Here is a 25,683-nt window from a genome sequence, read left to right on the forward strand (position 1 = left end):
CATGGTGAATAATTTATGATTCAGCCAAGTAAGATTCTTCTGTGTGGAGGTTTTTCCCCTGTCAAAAGGCATTGACCATTACCTTCATCTAAACATGGAATTTAAGTCATGTAGTTGCCGTTGTTTGTTTTTAAAGAGGTCATAATATTTTTGTGATGGTAGAAATTTATCTTCAAAGTAATAGTTATAAAGTGAATTAATAAGACTTTCCAACAAAGAGAGGGAGTCACATGGTGCTTCTGAAACATTTGTACAAACCTCTCTCACATATGTGAGCAACATGCTCACAGTGTACAGCCCTGCTGACTGAGGCTGCACCTTTACCTGTCTAATCTTTTTCTTTTTACTTTGTTCCTCAAGTCCCACATCAACATGAAGTGTAAGGAGGAGGAAGATCTGGCTGGCCAGCAGGTCTGGAAGCAGGAGAGGAACTTCAATCTGGACCAGGAGGACACAGATCCCCCACAGATCAAAGAGGAACAGGAGGAACTCTGCATCAGTCAAGAGGGAGAACAGCTTGTAGTGAAACACGAGGATGAAGGCATCGTCGTCTGGAGCGGGGAAGAGCGGCTCAGACAGCTGCATAACATCTGGAAACCTGAGACAGATTTACAGACCAGCGGTAAAACTGTAATCGCTTTTCTGAAGTGTTAACATTAATATTAAACCTACAGTTTGTATCAGTCAGATCTATTTAATGTGTATTCGTGAAAACATGACAGGGAGTTTTAAATGGACTGGTTCTTATATAGCGCTTTTCTACTCAATCTTGAGCACTCAAAGCGCTTTACAAAACTTGTGCATTCACCCACTCACTCCCATTCGCACAAGCACATTTTTCTTAGTGCTTTCTACCAACATTCAGACACACATTCCACAGATCAAAGAGCAACTTGAGGCAACTTGGAGTTAGTATCTTGCCCAAGGATATTTGAAATGCAGACTAGGTGAAGCCGGGAATCGAACCGATCAGTAGATGATCTGCTCTACCGCCTGAGCTACAGCCACCCCCAATAGTGAAGATTATTTTGAAAAATATCAAGATGTAGATCAGTTTCGAGATCAACTCCAAAATAGATCATCAGTCAGTCAGTAATAAGTGAGTTCTTTTTTGTTTGAAAGGTTTTTTTTACTCTTAATGTTGCTGAAAAATGTCAGAACTCAAGTTCTCATTTGCATCAGAGTGCACAAATAACTTCATTTTTACACACTTTTAATTTCACCTGCAAATGTGAGCAACATGCCCTCATTACAGACTTTAACTAAAACTTTATCTTCTCAGAAGTGTTTTTCTATAATTACATTTTTTTTATTGTTCGTTTAGAAGCAATAGTGGAGAGACCGGCTGACTGCTGCAGAAGAAATCTGCTCTGAGGTTAACAGAACGTCTGATCGTCCAGTATGAGATCAACCTTCAGCAGAGACTGCTGGATATCAGCCGGAAACCCGAGATAAAGTTACGCATAACAGGTAAAACTGCGATGGTCTCAGTGGACTAACACAAGAATACAACTCATGTAGGACCTGATCAGAGCTCAGCTTGTAGGCTAACATACTGAAATCAGGGAGCGGCTAATCACACAAGTGCGTCTCTTTTTTACGGTAAACTTTTAGCATTAAACAAACCTTGAGACCGAGAGAAAGTGCCTTTATAGAAGATTTATTTAGAAGATTAAGATAAAGGAGGCAGGGAGGGAAAGCTTCTGTTTTCTGCACTGTGCCACAGTTCGCTGTCTGCTTCGGCTCTCTGACCCTCACTCCGGGGCTACAGACAGTTCTCTGCCGCCTGTGGTGCTCCTCACCTCCGTCTGCACCCACAGGCTTCCCGAGGTGGAGGCAGGCCGGCAGGGACTTTGAGAGATGGGCTTTACTTTCAAAAATACCCCTTAATCAGGGTCTAACCCTACAAGACCATCGTGCCTCCCCCACCATCCTCACCTCATGTTAAAATGTATATTTTTCAACTGAATTATATTTGGGTTCAAGAAAATGAAGTTTTTAAAATAACTTTGTAATGTTCTAATAAACAGTCTTAACTCGAACTAAATCAGCTCAAATCTCACAGATGTCAGTGTTATTCACAAAGCATGGAAACATAGTTGTTAGTTTTGAATGCAGCCACAGCAGGCAAACTATGGCTGCATGCTCCAAAGAACAGGAGCACAGTAACTGAACACACTCTTAGCACACTTACATCTGATTTTGGGAACAGTTAACAGATCTGAACCTGATGACCTGAGAGGTTTAACTGGGTCAAAGGTCGAGAGCCAATTGAGAACTGTCCAGTTAAACCAACTAAATGATGAAACCTTTGATTTAAAATGTCATGATCAACAGTATCAAAGGCAGCAATGAGATCAAATAGAACTAAGACTGAAACTCTGAGTCCCTAATAATCTTCAGATCACTGATGACTTTAGTTGGGTTGATTCTGTGCAATGACTGGCTGTGAAACCTGACTGGTACTTATCTGCTATGGCACTGTGAGATTTTCAGTTTAATCTACAACAATGACAAACATTTACTTGCAGCGTGAAGCTGGCAGCAGCTACCTGAATGATTTGTACTCTGAACTTTCCTAATAAGAGTATCAGAGCTCGAGAGTAACTTACACTTTCATTTTTCACATTTGTACAGTTTAAATTTCACTCACATATGAGGACATGCTCAGAGTGGACTATATTTGCTCAGATGTGTTTTCCTGTCATCACATTATTAACCTTTTTCCTCAGTGACCCTTTGTTCCTCAAGATCTCCCCCTAACATGAAGTGTGAGGAAGAGGAGGGCCTGTATGACCAGCAGGTCTCCAACCAGGAGAGGAACTCCAGTCTGGACCAGGAGGGCCCAGATCCTCCACAGATCAAAGAGGAAGAGGAGGAACTCTGCATCAGCGATGACGTAGAAAAGATTGTACTCAAACAGGAGGATGAAGGCCTCATCTGGACTGAAGAAGAGCAGCTCAGACAGCTGGATAACATCTGGAAACCTGAAATGAACTTACACAGCAGGGGTATGTAAAACCGTAATGGTCTTACCTAAAAATTAATATGACTTTAATTCATTCAATAAAGATATTTTGGAAACACATCAGAGTTCTTCAAGGCCAGTGTTTAAATAAACTCAGCTGATTGTTAGTCGAGGTTTTCTGAGAGCTTCGCTGCTTTTTATCCCCATATTTTAATCCTACTTTTAAATTTCCCCTTCTGTCTGATGTTTGTCTTATCATTTACATAAACATCTTTCCAACAGTAATTGGTGGACAAACTGTGATTGGTGCATAGAAATTTACTAACGTGTTAGAAGTGAGTGCATGAAATCTTATTTTAACAGTTTCCAGGTCTGGGTAAATGATATGATGATATTTCTGATGATATTTTGATTAAACTCTGTTGTAGAGTTGGAAATGGACAGCTGTAGACACCACTGCCGAGTAGTCATTCTTGTTATACTTCTATATTTATCTAAGACAAGTAATTTTGTCCATTTGTCACCTCAGCTTTCCCACAACAGCATGAATGTGAGGAGGAACTGGTTTTTGGGGACCAGGAGAGAAACTTCAGCCTCGACCAGGAGGATCCGGAGCTTCCACACATAAAAGAGGAAGAGGAGGAACCTTGCACCAGTCAGGACGTAGATCAGCTTGTAGTGAAGCAGGAGACTGAAGGCATTATTATCTTCATGGTGGCTCCTACTTATGAGGAAAGTGAGCCAGAGCTGGACAGTGAACATCTCCTTTCTTCCAGCTCTCCTGAACCAGAGAGCAGAGATCAGCAAGACAACTTTCCTGTGTCAGAGAGTCAGCGTAAAACTGACACAAGTAAAAAGTTTGTGAAATGTGAGATTTGTGGAAAAACCTTTGAGTACAGATCCAAACTAACGAGACATATGAGGGTTCACACAGGTGAGAAGCCACATTCTTGCAGCACCTGCGGAAAAAGATTCAGCCTGATGATAAACTTGAAAACTCACATGAGAATCCACACAGGTGAAAAGCTTCATTCAGAGGATACAGTTACAAAGACACATGAGGATTCACACTAGTTAAAAGTGGGAGAACTGTCAGATGAAGCAGTCCACTGAGAAGCCAGATCAGAGCACATCAGATGACCTCCTTCCTTAAAAAACTCTGTATTGTTTATTGTATGTAGGGGTGGGAGATATAGCCTCAAAATAATATTTCAAGAAACTTACATTTAAAAAAAATAATGTACATTTTATCAGCTCGGCAGGCAGCAGCATTTATATGTGTAAGTAAATGATGGATTTTCCATCTTTCTCTTCCAGTGAGCTGCTGTCACTGATGACAGCTTAGCTAATTCAAAGTGTGAAAATGTGGCCACCTCAAGGTGCTTGATATTGTAAGGTAAAGACCCAACAATAATACAATGAAAACAGAGAAAACCCAAACAGTCATATGACCCCCTATTAGCAAGCGTTTTGGCGACAGTGGGAAGGAAAAACTCCTTTTTAACAGGAAGAAACCTCCAGCAGAACCAGGCTCAGGGAGGGACCCCCATCTGCAACAAGGAAAGTTTTAAGTCTAATCTTAAAAGCTGAAGGCTCTGCCTCCCATTCTACCTTTAAATACTCTATGAACAACATTATAGTGCAATGTTAGTGACACGGCATACATGAAATATGAGCACATAAGTATCCTCAGGGGTGTTTTTCCTGGAAGTTTTAAGAAAAGTGTATTACAAGTGCTTACACTCTAGCTTAATATCCAAAATAACCTTGTAATGCGGAGCCTGCACAATTCTGTCATATAAGCAGAGGTGGAAAGTAACGAATTACATTTACTTGCGTTACTGTAATTGAGTAGTTTTTTTGTGTATTTGTACTTTTTAAAGTCATTTTTCAAGTCTGTAATTTTACTTTTACTTAAGTATATTTTTTAAAAAGTATTGTAGTTCGCTACGTTTTCAATCACACCCGTTACTGAGTAAATTAAAAAAACCATTGCACTTCGGAAATACTGCAGGGAATGATGGGTAGTAGAACAAATTGGCGCTAAGGTCACGTTAAAGATGGAGTCTGACATCGGTGTTATGGATCCAGTGAAAAAAGAAGCCCCGTCGAATTCTGCTGACCCTGAACTCGAAGAAACGGATGTGAACCCCTGGCCGTATTTAAGGGACCATTTCGGCTTCAAGTGCAAGAAAGGCAACAGCTTTATTATGCAGTGTAAGCTGTGTTTGCCCAGAGAGACCGAGTTAGCAGCTTTTAAAAATTCCACATCAAACCTGCGCAAGCATGTGGAGGTAAGTTAAATACAACTCGTACCGTTATGGTAGCAAAAAGGCTGTGTTCAAATTAATCACATTAAGTTAAGACATCTGTGAAGAACACAGATAACGTTGGTTGGTACTAGCAACTTGCTGTAATCGGGCACGTTGTTGTCCACGCAACTTACATTTTTTTTACTGGGTTGGTAAATTGCCAAAAGAAAATGTGTTTACCTACGTTTTTCCTGTTTGTTAATAATAAGAATTTATTTAAAAAAAGAGTTAAATTAAAGACAGAAGCGGCTACTTTCTTACTTAACCCACATATGTTCACACTGCAGGCAAAAGAATAACAGAGCGCTCACTTACCTTAGATTAGTCAAAGACAGCTGACTTCTGTTACTTGTTAATTAGCACTTGCAACCTCCCGTTAACTAGCCTGTTACTGTCCAATAAAAAAAACCCCACGAGGTATATTGGTATAATTTACCAGCGGTAGCTATGTAATGCATTGATGTCTTATTAGGGACATCAAAAAACTTTCTCTCAAACTTAACACTGGCCTGCCTGCCTCAGCTGCCTTCGAGCGTCTCTTTAGCTGTGCTGGACTACTGTTCACTGCAAAGTGAGCAAGGATGAACTCTACTAACTCTGAAAATCAACTGCTCCTCAAAATTAACAGGAAGTTCAGAGAGTAACACTCTAGGATGGATACAAAGGAACTTTAATCTAGAGGTACAGTAGGGCAGGGCCAAGTTTAAAAAATTCAAAAACATTTTTAAAGCAGCTGCCGTTCAGTTCAGTACTTGTTCTCTTATTTGACAGTTTAGAACACATTCTCATGTGAAAGAATGATATGGTTTTGTATTGAAAACACTGTGATACCTGACGGTTTGGTTTGGTTGATTGGTTTGGTGACCATTATCCATTTTCATGTATAGACTTGCAGTTTAACTGCCACTGCACTTTAATTTGTAAAGTTTTTCTTTTCACTAAAAAAGAACTACTTTGAGATTTATATCCCACTGTCCTTTTTTGCACTACTCAGAAGCGGCTGTCCTCCTGCTGACAGAAAAGTAACTATGTAACTTTTACTCTGAGTACATTTTAAATGAGCTACTTTTTACTTTTACTTGAGTACATTTTTAGACAGGTAATTTTACTTGTACTTGAGTAAAATTTCAGCAAAGTAATAGTACTTTTACTTGAGTAAAATATTTTAGTACTCTTTCCACCTCTGCATATAAGGAAAAGAAATTCTACCTGGTTTGTTTCATCTTGGGTCGAGCTTTTTAACCTCCTGCTTTTCCACCGTGTAGCACATCAGTAATTTCCATCCACTGACTGCTCTTGCTGTTATATGAAATGTAACTCGCGAGTGCTCCAGTGATGCATGGTTGAATCATTTGTTTACCTTTGGGTCGCACATCACTGCTGCTAGTATCTCCTGCTCACGTGCCTTCACAGCCCGGTTGTACTCAAGTGTGTTTTTGCTTAAAGTGTTGTAACAGGTTTGCTTTTTTCACTTTCAGTGGGAAAAGTTTTCTTGCATATTTTGCGAACATTCAGCTACCAAACTGTGACTGGAGCCCGACATATGGCTCTGGCTGTGAGACATGACTGGGGTTGACTCATTGGGGTGAATGCAAACACATGATGTTCCTCTAAACACACTTTTTTGTAAACATTTATACCAGTATTATTGCAGATCATATGATATGTCACAGCCCTAATTCTGTTTGTTGCATATTCCATTAAAACCTGTAATGAAGATGAAACACGTATTTACATTCATTTGATGTGATATTTGTATCGTGTTGAGCTGTGGAGGTGACAAAAAAGTTGCTGAGATGTTTTATTTTTTTGTTTAGTGGAGAGGTTTTACTCCACAGAGTCAAAGCTGGAAAGAAACACACATGAGACCAAACATTTTGTGATTTAATCTTGATTTTCATGAAGACTGAATTTCAGCATGTGCTCATCCTGTTGATTCGTATGTTGGTGTTGGTTATGTGTCTTAAAAGTGAAATAAAGATTTCTTTAAAACTTCTTGTGGCTATTTTTTTAAGGCACAATCTTTACAACATGAAACAACGTCTGTGAAGCACATTTTGTACAGTGGGCAGGGAGACTTGCCCATCACTGTGGTGGTGGGGTGGATGAGATTTGCCTGCGGTCACTTAAGGCTCTGTATGTTGTGGGTCTGTCCTGGTTGTCCTGCTCAAACATTGTATGGAAGTTGAGGTCAGTGCCTTCAGACCGGCCAACTATGGTGGTAATCATGGTTCCCTGTTTTATGAAGGGAGTGTAGAGGGTATGTTTGCACTTCAGGCCTCCCTAGGAAGGTCTATATCTGTAGTCACTTTCACTGTTTTCTTATTGCTGTTTCAAATTGTTGTTTCTGTTTGTAGCCTTTTTATTGAAGGATTTTGGTTTATATTATTAATATGTGCATTTGTTGTTATTAATAATATTTGCTTCACTCTCCATTTGATGTGTTTTTGGTATGTTTTACTTTTAATTGTTCTATGATTATGTTTATGTGTGGTTTATAATTATATTTAAGTTCTGGGTTTTTTTTATGAATAAAAGTGACTTAACTTGTCAGAGATATGAGACTTTGGGCATTTCCCCTTCTGTCTTATTCTCAGTGTCTTGTCTCCATGTTTATTTACCTCTGTGTTGCTATCTTTGTGTCTCTGTCTCTTTCTCTTCCCCTGTTCAGTGGGATTTAAGACTTCCAACAAATAATTTCAAAGGGTCAATTAAATTTTAATAAAACCATTTTACTCAACACTGCACTCGAATTTTAGCATTTTTTTTTACTCAGTCATAAAAAGATTCATCTTAAAATATGTTTTAGATACATTTTTATTACTTTTTTCTTTCTTTCTTTTCTTGTTGTTGTCCCGTTTCGTTTTTTAGCCATCAGAATTATTGTCTGAAGGCCAATAATGGTCCATTTGATCAACCTTTGTTATTATTTATTTATTTTAATTTATTTTCAGTTGTTACAGATAGGACAGACATGACTGGGGGATAGGAAGGAAGGAAGGAAGGAAGAAAAGGGGAAGAGGGACAGTGAGAAAGGGCACTTAAAAAATATCTCCCAGGTCACCTGTTGAGAGAAGAAAATAAGAGAAAACAAGCAAAAAAGAGAGCAACATAATAACACAACACCATTGCAATAATCTAGCTAAGTGTAAATAACAGTAAATATTAAATACTGAATGTGATTGTGCAGCACGCAAGATTGACATCGCATAATGTGGTTTGAGGTAGCAGCCAAGAAAGGTGTAGCTTGTGTGTGTGAACACCTGTGTGGATGAGTGCTCGTCTATTCAAAAGGCTTCTCAATGTAACGATCTGCTGGTGTGGGGAGCCATAGCCTCGTCCCCCAGGGCATGAAGCAGGCATGGAGGAGATCCAGGCCCCAGACATCCAGAGGCCCCCAGAGTGCGAGCGCCCAAAGAGGACCACCGGAGGGGCAACCGTGCCACCTTCCTGGGAAGAGCTGAGGAGAGCCCCAGATGAGGGGTCACCCAACAGCCACAGAGCAGAAGCCAGAGGGGGCTGCAGTGACGTACACGCGGGCTCTGCCGGCAGCCAGCTGTGCCAGAGTGAATCGAGCCCCCGCAAGGGGCCCGACCGAGCCACAGGCACCAGGCCCCACCAAGCAGCCGTACCGGGGAGTGAGCTGGTACAGACCTGAGCGTCCAGCCCTGGACACCAAGAACGCACCGATGTCTGAGGGCATCAGCCACCAGCAGGGAGTGTGGTGAGGGGAAATAAGCCTCCATACCTTGGAGGGCCTGAGATGTTCCAAGGGGGTGGAGTGTAAGACCCGAGCTGACATATAGACACAGACGAATAGGCGCACACAGACCTAAACATGCATTCCCACCCTCATGCACACATATACAAATACTCGGCGCTCATCCAACCTGGATACAGACACAAATGGACACTGTACATGTACTGTACAGCACGGCCCCTCCTGAGAACCCTCAATGTCTACATGCATTTAAAACTGAGAGGTGGGCACCGGCGCCAGAGGTGAGGTTGAATACAAAGACTGTCCTCTGGACACCGTATAACATGCCCGATCCCAAGGCCCTATATGTATGTGTTATGAGAGTGTGAGTAATGTGGATGTCTAGGTTGTGGAATAAAATCAGTCTGCTGATAAAACAGTGAGCACAGTGAGAAGATCTTCACTGAGCTGATCCATCTCATCTCATAAAATTGAGGCACAGGTGACCAGGAGGGGACAGAGGGGGAACGACCTTTTATTGCTTTTTTCTACAACAATTTCTTAGTTCAGCTGCAGTATTTGATATCCTGTAATGACTAAAATGATAATTTAAACTAATTTACATAAAAAGATTGTCTTTTAAATGTTACGTTTATTTAACAACTTTAAAGGCTGAGCAGTGCTATTTTTAAATGAAAAACTCACAGGCTCACATGTTCCAGGATTGAATTAGTGTCTGATAACCCTCCCTCTTCCTGCTCTCTAACTCAGCACCTCCTCTCTGTCCACATGTTCCCTTGTTCCCTCCCCTTCTGATCTGCAGTTTGAAGATGGGTGCAACCAACATGTGGTGACGTATAAGAGCTGACAGATCCCATTCGCTACAGAAACCTATGTTGTTTAGATCAGAGCAGTTTCAGTTCTGAGGAAGTGAAACTCACACAGTCACTGACACTGTTGGGTGAAATGGCGCAGAAAAGTGTTCAGCTGGACCGAGAAACCTTCTCTTGTTCGATCTGTTTGGATCTACTGAAGAATCCGGTGACTATTCCCTGTGGACACAGCTACTGCATGAACTGTATTGAAAGCTTCTGGGATGAAGAGGAAAAGAAGAAAATCTACAGCTGCCCTCAGTGCAGACAGACTTTCACAGCGAGGCCTGTCCTGGTGAAAAGCACCATGTTAGCAGTTTTAGTGGAGCAGCTGAAGAAGACTGGACTCCAAGCTGCTCCTGCTGATCACTGCTATGCTGGACCTGAAGATGTGGCCTGTGATGTCTGCACTGGAAGAAAAATGAAAGCCTTCAAGTCCTGTTTAGTCTGTCTGGCATCTTACTGTGAGAAACACCTTCAGACTCATTATGATTCACCTACATTCAAGAAACACAAGCTGGTGGAGCCCTCCAAGAAGCTCCAGGAGAACATCTGCTCTCGTCATGATGAGGTGATGAAGATGTTCTGCCGTACTGATCAGCAGAGTATCTGTTATCTCTGCCCTGTGGATGAACATAAAGGCCACGACACAGTCTCAGCTGCAGCAGAAAGGACTGAGAGGCAGAGAGAGCTGGAGGTGAGTCGACAAAACATCCAGCAGAGAATCCAGGACAGAGAGAAAGATGTGAAGCTGCTTCAACAGGAGGTGGAGGCCATCAATCAGTCTGCTGATCAAACAGTGGAGCACAGTGAGAAGATCTTCACTGAGCTGATCCATCTCATCCAGAAAAGAAGCTCTGATGTGAAGCAGCAGATCAGATCCCAGCAGGAAACTGAAGTGAGTCGAGTCAAAGAGCTTCAGGAGAAGCTGGAGCAGGAGATCACTGAGCTGAAGAGGAAAGATGCTGAGCTGAAGCAGCTCTCACACACAGAGGATCACATCCAGTTTCTACACAACTACCCCTCACTGTCAGCACTCAGTGAGTCTACAGACTCATCCAGCATCAATATCCGTCCTCTGAGCTACTTTGAGGATGTGACAGCAGCTGTGTCAGAGGTCAGAGATAAACTACAGGACATTCTGAGAGAGGAATGGACAAACATCTCACTGACAGTCACTGAAGTGGATGTTTCACTGTCACAACCAGAGCCAAAGACCAGAGCTGGATTCTTAAAATATTCATGTGAAATCACACTGGATCCAAACACAGCAAACACACAGCTGTTATTATCAGAGGGGAACAGAAAAGCAAAATTTATGAAACAAAAACAGTCTTATTCTGATCATCCAGACAGATTCAATGGATGGCAGCAGGTCCTGAGTAGAGAAAGTCTGACTGGACGTTGTTACTGGGAGGTGGAGTGGAGAGGGAGACTTTATGTAGCAGTCGCATACAAGAATATCAGCAGAAAAGGAGATGAATGTTTATTTGGACATAATGACAAATCTTGGTCATTATATTGTTACAACAACAGTTTTATATTTCGGTACAACAACATTGAAACTCCTGTCTCAGGTCCTCGTTCCTCCAGAGTAGGAGTGTACCTGGATCACAGAGCAGGTATTTTGTCCTTCTACAGCGTCTCTGAAACCATGACTCTCCTCCACAGAGTCCAGACCACATTCACTCAGCCGCTCTATGCTGGACTGAGGCTTTACTATGATTATGGAGCCACTGCTGAGTTGATTAAAGTGAAATAGACTGAAGTCTTTCATATTGTTGTAAGTTTAAATCTGTATTTTAGTTCCCTTTTAGTTTCTCTCCATCATTATTGTGGTATTTATGTGCTGCACATAAATCAGATGTCAGTCAAACATTATGGGCAGTACCTCGACATCTTCAACATGTTGTCTTGATGTTTTTACGTTTTATAGGTGGAGCTCTTTCCTGTGTCTGTTCAGCCATGGAGACTATCAATGCTTATGGATATTTTTATTTGAAAAATTTCTCCACATGACAACATAAACTTCTCTATCTTCTAAATGTTTACTGAATATTTTTCTTAGGTATTTGTATGTTGTTGTTTCTCTTCACTGATCTTAACAGAGAAGTCTACAGACCTTCCTTTATCACACAGATTTTATTCTCATTTGTACATTTATAAAGAAAACAATTAATTACAGAGCAATAAGAAATTTTAAGAAAGTGCACTATATCATAATTTATAGTAAAGTGTATTAAAGCATCGTTAGTTAGTCACTTATTTAGTTTGGAGCTGTATCATCTGACACTGTAGAAACATTTCCTCCAGCTTCAGCACAGAATGTTAAAAACAGAACTATTAATGAGAACAAACAGTAGGAACACAGTATCAGCAAACATCATGGCTTAAAATGGAGAGTAAAAATCTAAAAAGAAATAAACAAATTAGTAAAAAGGATTTCCTGTTGACATGTTATTGGTCCTATCTTGTCTGCAGCACCTCCAGGATGCTTCTTATATGTTTCTGGTTATTTTTGCACCAATTTTAGTTTTTGTCAGTAGGAAGTTCAAGTTCAACTCAGTGTGTTTGTTTGTTTTTTTCAAACTGATACCTGACCTTGAACACCAAACATCTGTCAATAAAGCAATGATATAAAATGCTTATATTAGTACTGAAAAACTGCATATCCACTTTACAAATATAAATAATGATATAAATCCACAGCTGAACTGGAGGAGCAGCTGATCTAGTTCACTCATGTGTTTCTGGACTAAGAGTTGGAGCAAATACCTTATGATTCAGTGATGTTTGTTTTTGTTAAATATTTTGTAGATCCAAGAGTGAGTTTGACTCATGATGATGATGTTCCGAATTAAACAAAGTTGGTCACAAATTCTTCAAAGCTGTTTATTAAGAATATATTCACTTGGACTCATGAGACAGGCTTGTGATCCAAGGGAGCCATCAACTGGACAATTACTGACATGACAACAAAAAAGCTAAGTACAGAGGGGGGAACAGAGGTGAAAATACTTGCTTTAAAGGATTGTAATGTTTCCTTTTAAAATAAGTCTCTAAGGTCAGACAAAGGGACAGAAACTCATAGCTTTCTACCAGCCCAATGACAAAACTATAAGTTGTTTTTTAACATCTACTTTTTCATCTATTTGGCAGTCACAGTGAAAAGTATAAACATTGGCACGCTTTGTCTTGTGATTCTGCTGTTCGTAAAAAATGACCATGCGCAAAGTACCAGACTTTAAGGCTTTGACTTGATGCCAATGGCCTGAGGAGGACAGTATTACCCTTGGACATGTGTAGTCTGCCGTCTACTCAATAGAAGAAGAAGAAGCGCGGAAATGGCACAACTGTCTTCAGTTTCTGGGAGAGTTTAACAATGAGAGACTGATGATGCAGAAGAAATCTCCGTGGTTAAAAACATTAAAAACAGTCGTCCAGGATGATGAGATCCGCCACTGGCTCAGACTGCTGTATATCAGCCGGAGACCCGAGATGAAGTCACGCAGCAGGTATGTAAAACTGTGATGTTCTCAATGAACTAACACAGGAACGATCTGAGCTCAGTCTGTAAGCTAACAGGCTAAAATCAGAGAGCAGCTAATCAAACAAGTGCGTCCGTTTTTTTTAAAGGTAAACTTTTAACAATAGACTTTCATGAGACACATCAAAACCAAACAGGGAGGGAAAGCTTCGGTTTTCTGCACTGTGCCACAGTTCGCTGTCTGCTTCGGTTCACGACGCCTCACTCCGGGGCTACAGACAGTTCTCTGCCGCCTGTGGTGCTCCTCACCTCCGTCTGCACCCACAGACTTCCCGAGGTGGAGGCAGGCCGGCAGGGACTTTGAGAGATGGGCTTTACTTTTAAAAATAGCCCTTAATCAGGGTCTAACTCACTAAAAGATGGCCACATGTCTCTCTCCAACTTAATCTCTTTCTTTTAAGTAATTGTTTTTCATTGAAATGAAATTAATTGTTCAATAAAATGATTACATTTATAATTGAATTAAAGTTAAATGAATCAAGGTGATTTTGACTTTGCTAGTTAACAGGAAGAGAAACAAACTTACACAGGATCAAATGAAATTTGGAGCCAGCAGAAAAAGTCAGATCACAGACAAACAGAAACATTCCTCTTTGGCTAAAATAAAATGCAGATTATTGCTCATCTGCAGTTTTAATCATGGTGAATAATTTATGATTCAGCCAAGTAAGATTCTTCTGTGTGGAGGTTTTTCCCCTGTCAAAAGGCATTGACCATTACCTTCATCTAAACATGGAATTTAAGTCATGTAGTTGCCGTTGTTTGTTTTTAAAGAGGTCATAATATTTTTGTGATGGTAGAAATTTATCTTCAAAGTAATAGTTATAAAGTGAATTAATAAGACTTTCCAACAAAGAGAGGGAGTCACATGGTGCTTCTGAAACATTTGTACAAACCTCTCTCACATATGTGAGCAACATGCTCACAGTGTACAGCCCTGCTGACTGAGGCTGCACCTTTACCTGTCTAATCTTTTTCTTTTTACTTTGTTCCTCAAGTCCCACATCAACATGAAGTGTAAGGAGGAGGAAGATCTGGCTGGCCAGCAGGTCTGGAAGCAGGAGAGGAACTTCAATCTGGACCAGGAGGACACAGATCCCCCACAGATCAAAGAGGAACAGGAGGAACTCTGCATCAGTCAAGAGGGAGAACAGCTTGTAGTGAAACACGAGGATGAAGGCATCGTCGTCTGGAGCGGGGAAGAGCGGCTCAGACAGCTGCATAACATCTGGAAACCTGAGAAAGATTTACAGACCAGCGGTAAAACTGTAATCGCTTTTCTGAAGTGTTAACATTAATATTAAACCTACAGTTTGTATCAGTCAGATCTATTTAATGTGTATTCGTGAAAACATGACAGGGAGTTTTAAATGGACTGGTTCTTATATAGCGCTTTTCTACTCAATCTTGAGCACTCAAAACGCTTTACAAAACTTGTGCATTCACCCACTCACTCCCATTCGCACAAGCACATTTTTCTTAGTGCTTTCTACCAACATTCAGACACACATTCCACAGATCAAAGAGCAACTTGAGGCAACTTGGAGTTAGTATCTTGCCCAAGGATATTTGAAATGCAGACTAGGTGAAGCCGGGAATCGAACCGATCAGTAGATGATCTGCTCTACCGCCTGAGCTACAGCCACCCCCAATAGTGAAGATTATTTTGAAAAATATCAAGATGTAGATCAGTTTCGAGATCAACTCCAAAATAGATCATCAGTCAGTCAGTAATAAGTGAGTTCTTTTTTGTTTGAAAGGTTTTTTTTACTCTTAATGTTGCTGAAAAATGTCAGAACTCAAGTTCTCATTTGCATCAGAGTGCACAAATAACTTCATTTTTACACACTTTTAATTTCACCTGCAAATGTGAGCAACATGCCCTCATTACAGACTTTAACTAAAACTTTATCTTCTCTGAAGTGTTTTTCTATAATTACATTTTTTTTATTGTTCGTTTAGAAGCAATAGTGGAGAGACCGGCTGACTGCTGCAGAAGAAATCTGCTCTGAGGTTAACAGAACGTCTGATCGTCCAGTATGAGATCAACCTTCAGCAGAGACTGCTGGATATCAGCCGGAAACCCGAGATAAAGTTACGCATAACAGGTAAAACTGCGATGGTCTCAGTGGACTAACACAAGAATACAACTCATGTAGGACCTGATCAGAGCTCAGCTTGTAGGCTAACATACTGAAATCAGGGAGCGGCTAATCACACAAGTGCGTCTCTTTTTTACGGTAAACTTTTAGCATTAAACAAACCTTGAGACCGAGAGAAAGTGCCTTTATAGAAGATTTATTTAGAAGATTAAGATAAAGGAGGCAGGGAGGGAAAGCTTCTGTTTTCTGCACTGTGCCACAGTTCGCTGTCTGCTTCGGCTCTCTGACCCTCACTCCGGGGCTACAGACAGTCCTCTGCCGCCTGTGGTGCTCCTCACGTCCGTCTGCACCCACAGGCTTCCCGAGGTGGAGGCAGGCCGGCAGGGACTTTGAGAGATGGGCTTTACTTTCAAAAATACCCCTTAATCAGGGTCTAACCCTACAAGACCATCGTGCCTCCCCCACCATCCTCACCTCATGTTAAAATGTATATTTTTCAACTGAATTATATTTGGGTTCAAGAAAATGATGAAGTTTTTAAAATAACTTTGTAATGTTCTAATAAACAGTCTTAACTCGAACTAAATCAGCTCAAATCTCACAGATGTCAGTGTTATTCACAAAGCATGGAAACATAGTTGTTAGTTTTGAATGCAGCCACAGCAGGCAAACTATGGCTGCATGCTCCAAAGAACAGGAGCACAGTAACTGAACACACTCTTAGCACACTTACATCTGATTTTGGGAACAGTTAACAGATCTGAACCTGATGACCTGAGAGGTTTAACTGGGTCAAAGGTCGAGAGCCAATTGAGAACTGTCCAGTTAAACCAACTAAATGATGAAACCTTTGATTTAAAATGTCATGATCAACAGTATCAAAGGCAGCAATGAGATCAAATAGAACTAAGACTGAAACTCTGAGTCCCTAATAATCTTCAGATCACTGATGACTTTAGTTGGGTTGATTCTGTGCAATGACTGGCTGTGAAACCTGACTGGTACTTATCTGCTATGGCACTGTGAGATTTTCAGTTTAATCTACAACAATGACAAACATTTACTTGCAGCGTGAAGCTGGCAGCAGCTACCTGAATGATTTGTACTCTGAACTTTCCTAATAAGAGTATCAGAGCTCGAGAGTAACTTACACTTTCATTGTTCACGTTTGTACAGTTTAAATTTCACTCCCATATGAGGACATGCTCAGAGTGGACTATATTTGCTCAGATGTGTTTTCCTGTCATCACATTATTAACCTTTTTCCTCAGTGACCCTTTGTTCCTCAAGATCTCCCCCTAACATGAAGTGTGAGGAAGAGGAGGGCCTGTATGACCAGCAGGTCTCCAACCAGGAGAGGAACTCCAGTCTGGACCAGGAGGGCCCAGATCCTCCACAGATCAAAGAGGAAGAGGAGGAACTCTGCATCAGCGATGACGTAGAAAAGATTGTACTCAAACAGGAGGATGAAGGCCTCATCTGGACTGAAGAAGAGCAGCTCAGACAGCTGGATAACATCTGGAAACCTGAAATGAACTTACACAGCAGGGGTATGTAAAACCGTAATGGTCTTACCTAAAAATTAATATGACTTTAATTCATTCAATAAAGATATTTTGGAAACACATCAGAGTTCTTCAAGGCCAGTGTTTAAATAAACTCAGCTGATTGTTAGTCGAGGTTTTCTGAGAGCTTCGCTGCTTTTTATCCCCATATTTTAATCCTACTTTTAAATTTCCCCTTCTGTCTGATGTTTGTCTTATCATTTACATAAACATCTTTCCAACAGTAATTGGTGGACAAACTGTGATTGGTGCATAGAAATTTACTAACGTGTTAGAAGTGAGTGCATGAAATCTTATTTTAACAGTTTCCAGGTCTGGGTAAATGATATGATGATATTTCTGATGATATTTTGATTAAACTCTGTTGTAGAGTTGGAAATGGACAGCTGTAGACACCACTGCCGAGTAGTCATTCTTGTTATACTTCTATATTTATCTAAGACAAGTAATTTTGTCCATTTGTCACCTCAGCTTTCCCACAACAGCATGAATGTGAGGAGGAACTGGTTTTTGGGGACCAGGAGAGAAACTTCAGCCTCGACCAGGAGGATCCGGAGCTTCCACAGATAAAAGAGGAACAGGAGGAACCTTGCACCAGTCAGGACGTAGATCAGCTTGTAGTGAAGCAGGAGACTGAAGGCATTATTATCTTCATGGTGGCTCCTACTTATGAGGAAAGTGAGCCAGAGCTGGACAGTGAACATCTCCTTTCTTCCAGCTCTCCTGAACCAGAGAGCAGAGATCAGCAAGACAACTTTCCTGTGTCAGAGAGTCAGCGTAAAACTGACACAAGTAAAAAGTTTGTGAAATGTGAGATTTGTGGAAAAACCTTTGAGTACAGATCCAAACTAACGAGACATATGAGGGTTCACACAGGTGAGAAGCCACATTCTTGCAGCACCTGCGGAAAAAGATTCAGCCTGATGATAAACTTGAAAACTCACATGAGAATCCACACAGGTGAGAAGCTTCATTCAGAGGATACAGTTACAAAGACACATGAGGATTCACACTAGTTAAAAGTGGGAGAACTGTCAGATGAAGCAGTCCACTGAGAAGCCAGATCAGAGCAGATCAGATGACCTCCTTCCTTAAAAAACTCTGTATTGTTTATTGTATGTAGGGGTGGGAGATATAGCCTCAAAATAATATTTCGAGAAACTTACATTTAAAAAAAATAATGTACATTTTATCAGCTCGGCAGGCAGCAGCATTTATATGTGTAAGTAAATGATGGATTTTCCATCTTTCTCTTCCAGTGAGCTGCTGTCACTGATGACAGCTTAGCTAATTCAAAGTGTGAAAATGTGGCCACCTCAAGGTGCTTGATATTGTAAGGTAAAGACCCAACAATAATACAATGAAAACAGAGAAAACCCAAACAGTCATATGACCCCCTATTAGCAAGCGTTTTGGCGACAGTGGGAAGGAAAAACTCCTTTTTAACAGGAAGAAACCTCCAGCAGAACCAGGCTCAGGGAGGGACCCCCATCTGCAACAAGGAAAGTTTTAAGTCTAATCTTAAAAGCTGAAGGCTCTGCCTCCCATTCTACCTTTAAATACTCTATGAACAACATTATAGTGCAATGTTAGTGACACGGCATACATGAAATATGAGCACATAAGTATCCTCAGGGGTGTTTTTCCTGGAAGTTTTAAGAAAAGTGTATTACAAGTGCTTACACTCTAGCTTAATATCCAAAATAACCTTGTAATGCGGAGCCTGCACAATTCTGTCATATAAGCAGAGGTGGAAAGTAACGAATTACATTTACTTGCGTTACTGTAATTGAGTAGTTTTTTTGTGTATTTGTACTTTTTAAAGTCATTTTTCAAGTCTGTAATTTTACTTTTACTTAAGTATATTTTTTAAAAAGTATTGTAGTTCGCTACGTTTTCAATCACACCCGTTACTGAGTAAATTAAAAAAACCATTGCACTTCGGAAATACTGCAGGGAATGATGGGTAGTAGAACAAATTGGCGCTAAGGTCACGTTAAAGATGGAGTCTGACATCGGTGTTATGGATCCAGTGAAAAAAGAAGCCCCGTCGAATTCTGCTGACCCTGAACTCGAAGAAACGGATGTGAACCCCTGGCCGTATTTAAGGGACCATTTCGGCTTCAAGTGCAAGAAAGGCAACAGCTTTATTATGCAGTGTAAGCTGTGTTTGCCCAGAGAGACCGAGTTAGCAGCTTTTAAAAATTCCACATCAAACCTGCGCAAGCATGTGGAGGTAAGTTAAATACAACTCGTACCGTTATGGTAGCAAAAAGGCTGTGTTCAAATTAATCACATTAAGTTAAGACATCTGTGAAGAACACAGATAACGTTGGTTGGTACTAGCAACTTGCTGTAATCGGGCACGTTGTTGTCCACGCAACTTACATTTTTTTTACTGGGTTGGTAAATTGCCAAAAGAAAATGTGTTTACCTACGTTTTTCCTGTTTGTTAATAATAAGAATTTATTTAAAAAAAGAGTTAAATTAAAGACAGAAGCGGCTACTTTCTTACTTAACCCACATATGTTCACACTGCAGGCAAAAGAATAACAGAGCGCTCACTTACCTTAGATTAGTCAAAGACAGCTGACTTCTGTTACTTGTTAATTAGCACTTGCAACCTCCCGTTAACTAGCCTGTTACTGTCCAATAAAAAAAACCCCACGAGGTATATTGGTATAATTTACCAGCGGTAGCTATGTAATGCATTGATGTCTTATTAGGGACATCAAAAAACTTTCTCTCAAACTTAACACTGGCCTGCCTGCCTCAGCTGCCTTCGAGCGTCTCTTTAGCTGTGCTGGACTACTGTTCACTGCAAAGTGAGCAAGGATGAACTCTACTAACTCTGAAAATCAACTGCTCCTCAAAATTAACAGGAAGTTCAGAGAGTAACACTCTAGGATGGATACAAAGGAACTTTAATCTAGAGGTACAGTAGGGCAGGGCCAAGTTTAAAAAATTCAAAAACATTTTTAAAGCAGCTGCCGTTCAGTTCAGTACTTGTTCTCTTATTTGACAGTTTAGAACACATTCTCATGTGAAAGAATGATATGGTTTTGTATTGAAAACACTGTGATACCTGACGGTTTGGTTTGGTTGATTGGTTTGGTGACCATTATCCATTTTCATGTATAGACTTGCAGTTTAACTGCCACTGCACTTTAATTTGTAAAGTTTTTCTTTTCACTAAAAAAGAACTACTTTGAGATTTATATCCCACTGTCCTTTTTTGCACTACTCAGAAGCGGCTGTCCTCCTGCTGACAGAAAAGTAACTATGTAACTTTTACTCTGAGTACATTTTAAATGAGCTACTTTTTACTTTTACTTGAGTACATTTTTAGACAGGTAATTTTACTTGTACTTGAGTAAAATTTCAGCAAAGTAATAGTACTTTTACTTGAGTAAAATATTTTAGTACTCTTTCCACCTCTGCATATAAGGAAAAGAAATTCTACCTGGTTTGTTTCATCTTGGGTCGAGCTTTTTAACCTCCTGCTTTTCCACCGTGTAGCACATCAGTAATTTCCATCCACTGACTGCTCTTGCTGTTATATGAAATGTAACTCGCGAGTGCTCCAGTGATGCATGGTTGAATCATTTGTTTACCTTTGGGTCGCACATCACTGCTGCTAGTATCTCCTGCTCACGTGCCTTCACAGCCCGGTTGTACTCAAGTGTGTTTTTGCTTAAAGTGTTGTAACAGGTTTGCTTTTTTCACTTTCAGTGGGAAAAGTTTTCTTGCATATTTTGCGAACATTCAGCTACCAAACTGTGACTGGAGCCCGACATATGGCTCTGGCTGTGAGACATGACTGGGGTTGACTCATTGGGGTGAATGCAAACACATGATGTTCCTCTAAACACACTTTTTTGTAAACATTTATACCAGTATTATTGCAGATCATATGATATGTCACAGCCCTAATTCTGTTTGTTGCATATTCCATTAAAACCTGTAATGAAGATGAAACACGTATTTACATTCATTTGATGTGATATTTGTATCGTGTTGAGCTGTGGAGGTGACAAAAAAGTTGCTGAGATGTTTTATTTTTTTGTTTAGTGGAGAGGTTTTACTCCACAGAGTCAAAGCTGGAAAGAAACACACATGAGACCAAACATTTTGTGATTTAATCTTGATTTTCATGAAGACTGAATTTCAGCATGTGCTCATCCTGTTGATTCGTATGTTGGTGTTGGTTATGTGTCTTAAAAGTGAAATAAAGATTTCTTTAAAACTTCTTGTGGCTATTTTTTTAAGGCACAATCTTTACAACATGAAACAACGTCTGTGAAGCACATTTTGTACAGTGGGCAGGGAGACTTGCCCATCACTGTGGTGGTGGGGTGGATGAGATTTGCCTGCGGTCACTTAAGGCTCTGTATGTTGTGGGTCTGTCCTGGTTGTCCTGCTCAAACATTGTATGGAAGTTGAGGTCAGTGCCTTCAGACCGGCCAACTATGGTGGTAATCATGGTTCCCTGTTTTATGAAGGGAGTGTAGAGGGTATGTTTGCACTTCAGGCCTCCCTAGGAAGGTCTATATCTGTAGTCACTTTCACTGTTTTCTTATTGCTGTTTCAAATTGTTGTTTCTGTTTGTAGCCTTTTTATTGAAGGATTTTGGTTTATATTATTAATATGTGCATTTGTTGTTATTAATAATATTTGCTTCACTCTCCATTTGATGTGTTTTTGGTATGTTTTACTTTTAATTGTTCTATGATTATGTTTATGTGTGGTTTATAATTATATTTCAGTTCTGGGTTTTTTTATGAATAAAAGTGACTTAACTTGTCAGAGATATGAGACTTTGGGCATTTCCCCTTCTGTCTTATTCTCAGTGTCTTGTCTCCATGTTTATTTACCTCTGTGTTGCTATCTTTGTGTCTCTGTCTCTTTCTCTTCCCCTGTTCAGTGGGATTTAAGACTTCCAACAAATAATTTCAAAGGGTCAATTAAATTTTAATAAAACCATTTTACTCAACACTGCACTCGAATTTTAGCATTTTTTTTTACTCAGTCATAAAAAGATTCATCTTAAAATATGTTTTAGATACATTTTTATTACTTTTTTCTTTCTTTCTTTTCTTGTTGTTGTCCCGTTTCGTTTTTTAGCCATCAGAATTATTGTCTGAAGGTCAAAAAAGATGCCCAACTAACTTAATTTACCAAATGGACCATCACGGCCTTGCCATATTGGTCCATTTGATCAACCTTTGTTATTATTTATTTATTTTAATTTATTTTCAGTTGTTACAGATAGGACAGACATGACTGGGGGATAGGAAGGAAGGAAGGAAGGAAGGAAGAAAAGGGGAAGAGGGACAGTGAGAAAGGGCACTTAAAAAATATCTCCCAGGTCACCTGTTGAGAGAAGAAAATAAGAGAAAACAAGCAAAAAAGAGAGCAACATAATAACACAACACCATTGCAATAATCTAGCTAAGTGTAAATAACAGTAAATATTAAATACTGAATGTGATTGTGCAGCACGCAAGATTGACATCGCACAATGTGGTTTGAGGTAGCAGCCAAGAAAGGTGTAGCTTGTGTGTGTGAACACCTGTGTGGATGAGTGCTCGTCTATTCAAAAGGCTTCTCCATGTAACGATCTGCTAGAAGGTGTGGGGAGCCACAGCCCCGTCCCCCAGGGCATGAAGCAGGCATGGAGGAGATCCAGGCCCCAGACATCCAGAGGCCCCCAGAGTGCGAGCGCCCAAAGAGGACCACCGGAGGGGCAACCGTGCCACCTTCCTGGGAAGAGCTGAGGAGAGCCCCAGATGAGGGGTCACCCAACAGCCACAGAGCAGAAGCCAGAGGGGGCGGAAGTGACGTACACGCGGGCTCTGCCGGCAGTCAGCTGTGCCAGAGTGAATCGAACCCCCACAAGGGGCCCGACCGAGCCACGGGCACCAGGCCCCACCAAGCAGCCGTACCGGGGAGTGAGCTGGTACAGACCTGAGCGCCCAGCCCTGGACACCAAGAACGCACCGATGTCTGAGGGCATCAGCCACCAGCAGGGAGTGTGGTGAGGGGAAATAAGCCTCCATACCTTGGAGGGCCTGAGATGTTCCAAGGGGGTGGAGTGTAAGACCCGAGCTGACATATAGACACAGACGAATAGGCGCACACAGACCTAAACATGCATTCCCACCCTCATGCACACTGTAAGGAAGAGGACTCCCTTACTGCATTTATTTATATTATATGTATAGCACTTTAGAGCACACCTTTCACTTTATTAAAAGCACCTTATCAAGCACTTTATGAGCATTGCACTTTAAGCATGGATTTGCACACAAGCAGTTTAAATATTTATTGTCTATTTATTGGGAATTTTAAAATCAGTTGGTAGCCTTATTTCAGATCCTGCACAGCTGCTCCTCGTCAAGGAATGTGGTGGTTGTCTGTCAGGAGAGAAGAATGGTGATTGAGATTGTGATTAAGGTTTACCAATAAGGAAAACTAAGGCAAATGTGTGTGTGAAATCTAGGGATAAAAGTGGTGCAAATAAGTGTTTGTAAGTTAATGATTACTCACCTTTCTTGCCTGTGTCCTCTTCAAGGTGTTTGGGCAAATGTTTCCCCGGGGGTCCAGACACCATTTAAAGGTTCTGGGAGAGACCATTGGTAAAGAGAGTGTGGTGAATCTTTTTGTGCTTGGGTTTCTGGGTTTTTATAATATTGGGTTTGGTGTAACATTAAAGTGTGAAATATTTATTAATATGTAAATGTGAAGATGTATTTATGTATTTATTTATTCTTATTGATATATTGTATACTGTGGTGGAAGGTTGGGATTTAAGAATTTACCTGAGAGTGGAATAATGGTTAAGTCTGTGACAGCTGAACATATTTAAGGCTGCCAGTTGTCATTAGAGGATGGATTTTTTGTGCTGTGAAGAAGCTCGACAAGTTAATTGTTGTAAGGAGAGCCATAGAGTAAATAAATACTTTGTTCCACTACACTTGCCTTGGTCTGTCTCACTGTGTTTCCAGCCGCTAAGGGCTGCCCTGTTACAAGTGGTGTCAGAAGTGTGTCACTCATGCCACAGTGAGAAGATGATGACAAGAGGTGGAAGAAAGCCAGGCCAAGAGGAGCAGCCTGATGAAGGAGTTGGAGCTTCATCTGAGCTAGAGGCCATGGCAGCAACAAGCCCTGAGGACAAATTGGAGGAGTTAACAGGGTTGGTGAAATCTCTTATGCGGTCTCAAGCAGCCAGAGACCAAAAGTGGGAGAAGGATTTGTCACGTCAGGAGCAAAGGTGGAAAGGCATGCAGCATCAATTTCAGCAAATCCAGCTACAAGTTAACGCTGTAACTGATAAGCCTGACCCACCAGAGGCGCCAGCGCCCCCTACAACATCTGAAGAACAAGAACTTGGATTCAATGGTGAAGACATTCCAGTGGCCAGTGGGTCCAGGTCTTTAATTGAACCAAAACTTTTCCCTCTGTCACCAGAAGATGACATTGAACATTTTCTGACTACGTTTGAAAGAATGGCAAACGTGTGTCGATGGCCCAGAGATGAGTGGGCTATTCGTCTGGTTCCCCTGTTGACAGGTAGAGCCCGCACAGCCTACATTCTTATGGATTTAACAGACTCTGAGAATTATGATAAGGTGAAAGAGGCAATTCTGGCAAAATATGAGATCACTGCTGACACCTACAGACGCCGCTTCAGATCTCTGAAAGTTGAGCCAGGTGAGACGCCACGTGAACTTTATGTAAGATTGAAAGACCTGTTTTCAAGATGGACCCTTGTGATGTCCTCCCGATTTGCATACAATGTGAGCCATCAGGGGTCAAAAGTGTCCCCACTTCATTTGACTGTTTTTTAAAGTAAAAAGTATAAATTGTCAATCAATTCAGTGTTACACCTTAGTTTTACTTAAGACCAACACATTAACACAAAATTTACTCAACATTTTACATTTTAGGGCCACCAGACCTTCTTTACAAAAAATAAACCCTGTTTTTTAGCGAAAACAAATTGAGAAAATTAAATATTTAATTGTTTAGATAATTTTGACTATCTGAATAACTAGAGAGTGCTGTATGTTGAACTTTAGTGAGAATTTTTTTTTTGAACCATTTAAATTTTTTTAATGGCAGCAAATAATCACACTGGTGGTCCTCAGGGGTCAAAAATGTCCCCACTTCATTTGACTGTTTTTTTAAAGTAAAAAGTATAAATTGTCAATCAATTCAGTGTTACACCTTAGTTTTACTTAAGACCAACACATTAACACATAATTTACTCAACATTTTACATTTTAGGGCCACCAGACCTTGTTTACAAAAAATACACCCTGTTTTTTAGCGAAAATAAAACAAGAAAATTAAATATTTAATTAAATTAAATATTTTAAAAAAAAAATTTTTTTTTAAAAATTCTCACTAAAGTTCAACATACAGAGTGCTGTATGTTGAACTTTAGTGAGAATTCTTTTTTTGAACCATTTATAAATTTTAAATGGCAGCACATAATCACACCTGTGGTCCTCAGGGCTCAAAAATGACCCCGTTTGCTTTGAAGCAACAAGTATAAAATATCATCCATCTCTGTGTTTCAAGGTTTTATTCAACTTTATTCCAACTCATTGCC

General features: G+C 40.4%; 3 protein-coding genes and 1 pseudogene across 4 annotated transcripts in view; all 4 read left to right on the forward strand.

Moving 5' to 3' along the window:
• The window catches only part of LOC309694535 (tripartite motif-containing protein 16-like), a 36,892-nt pseudogene extending 25,507 nt beyond the window's left edge, over positions 1-11,385 (forward strand). The window contains exon 2 of the transcript XR_014280780.1: positions 11,331-11,385. The product of XR_014280780.1 is annotated as a tripartite motif-containing protein 16-like (transcript). The remainder of the gene's footprint in view (positions 1-11,330) is intronic.
• On the forward strand, positions 1,308-4,100 carry LOC309694580 (uncharacterized protein). Its single transcript, XM_082514772.1, has 3 exons — positions 1,308-1,470; positions 2,733-3,011; positions 3,498-4,100. Exons 2-3 carry the CDS (start codon positions 2,765-2,767, stop codon positions 4,040-4,042), a joined length of 792 nt encoding a protein of 263 aa, XP_082370898.1. The 5' UTR covers positions 1,308-1,470; positions 2,733-2,764; the 3' UTR covers positions 4,043-4,100.
• LOC309694522 (tripartite motif-containing protein 16-like) lies at positions 9,641-12,717 on the forward strand. Its single transcript, XM_082514670.1, has one exon. The coding sequence runs from the start codon at positions 9,947-9,949 to the stop codon at positions 11,612-11,614; it is 1,668 nt and encodes a 555-aa protein (XP_082370796.1). The 5' UTR covers positions 9,641-9,946; the 3' UTR covers positions 11,615-12,717.
• A 1,655-nt stretch (positions 12,718-14,372) lies between these two features.
• On the forward strand, positions 14,373-21,315 carry LOC309694577 (uncharacterized protein). The gene is made up of 4 exons (XM_082514769.1): positions 14,373-14,659; positions 15,362-15,507; positions 16,773-17,051; positions 17,538-21,315. Exons 3-4 carry the CDS (start codon positions 16,805-16,807, stop codon positions 18,080-18,082), a joined length of 792 nt encoding a protein of 263 aa, XP_082370895.1. The 5' UTR covers positions 14,373-14,659; positions 15,362-15,507; positions 16,773-16,804; the 3' UTR covers positions 18,083-21,315.
• Positions 21,316-25,683: the final 4,368 nt, after the last annotated feature.

Source organism: Aulonocara stuartgranti, assembly GCF_965226115.1.
Source record: "Aulonocara stuartgranti genome assembly, chromosome: 18".
Classification (NCBI taxonomy): domain Eukaryota; kingdom Metazoa; phylum Chordata; class Actinopteri; order Cichliformes; family Cichlidae; genus Aulonocara; species Aulonocara stuartgranti.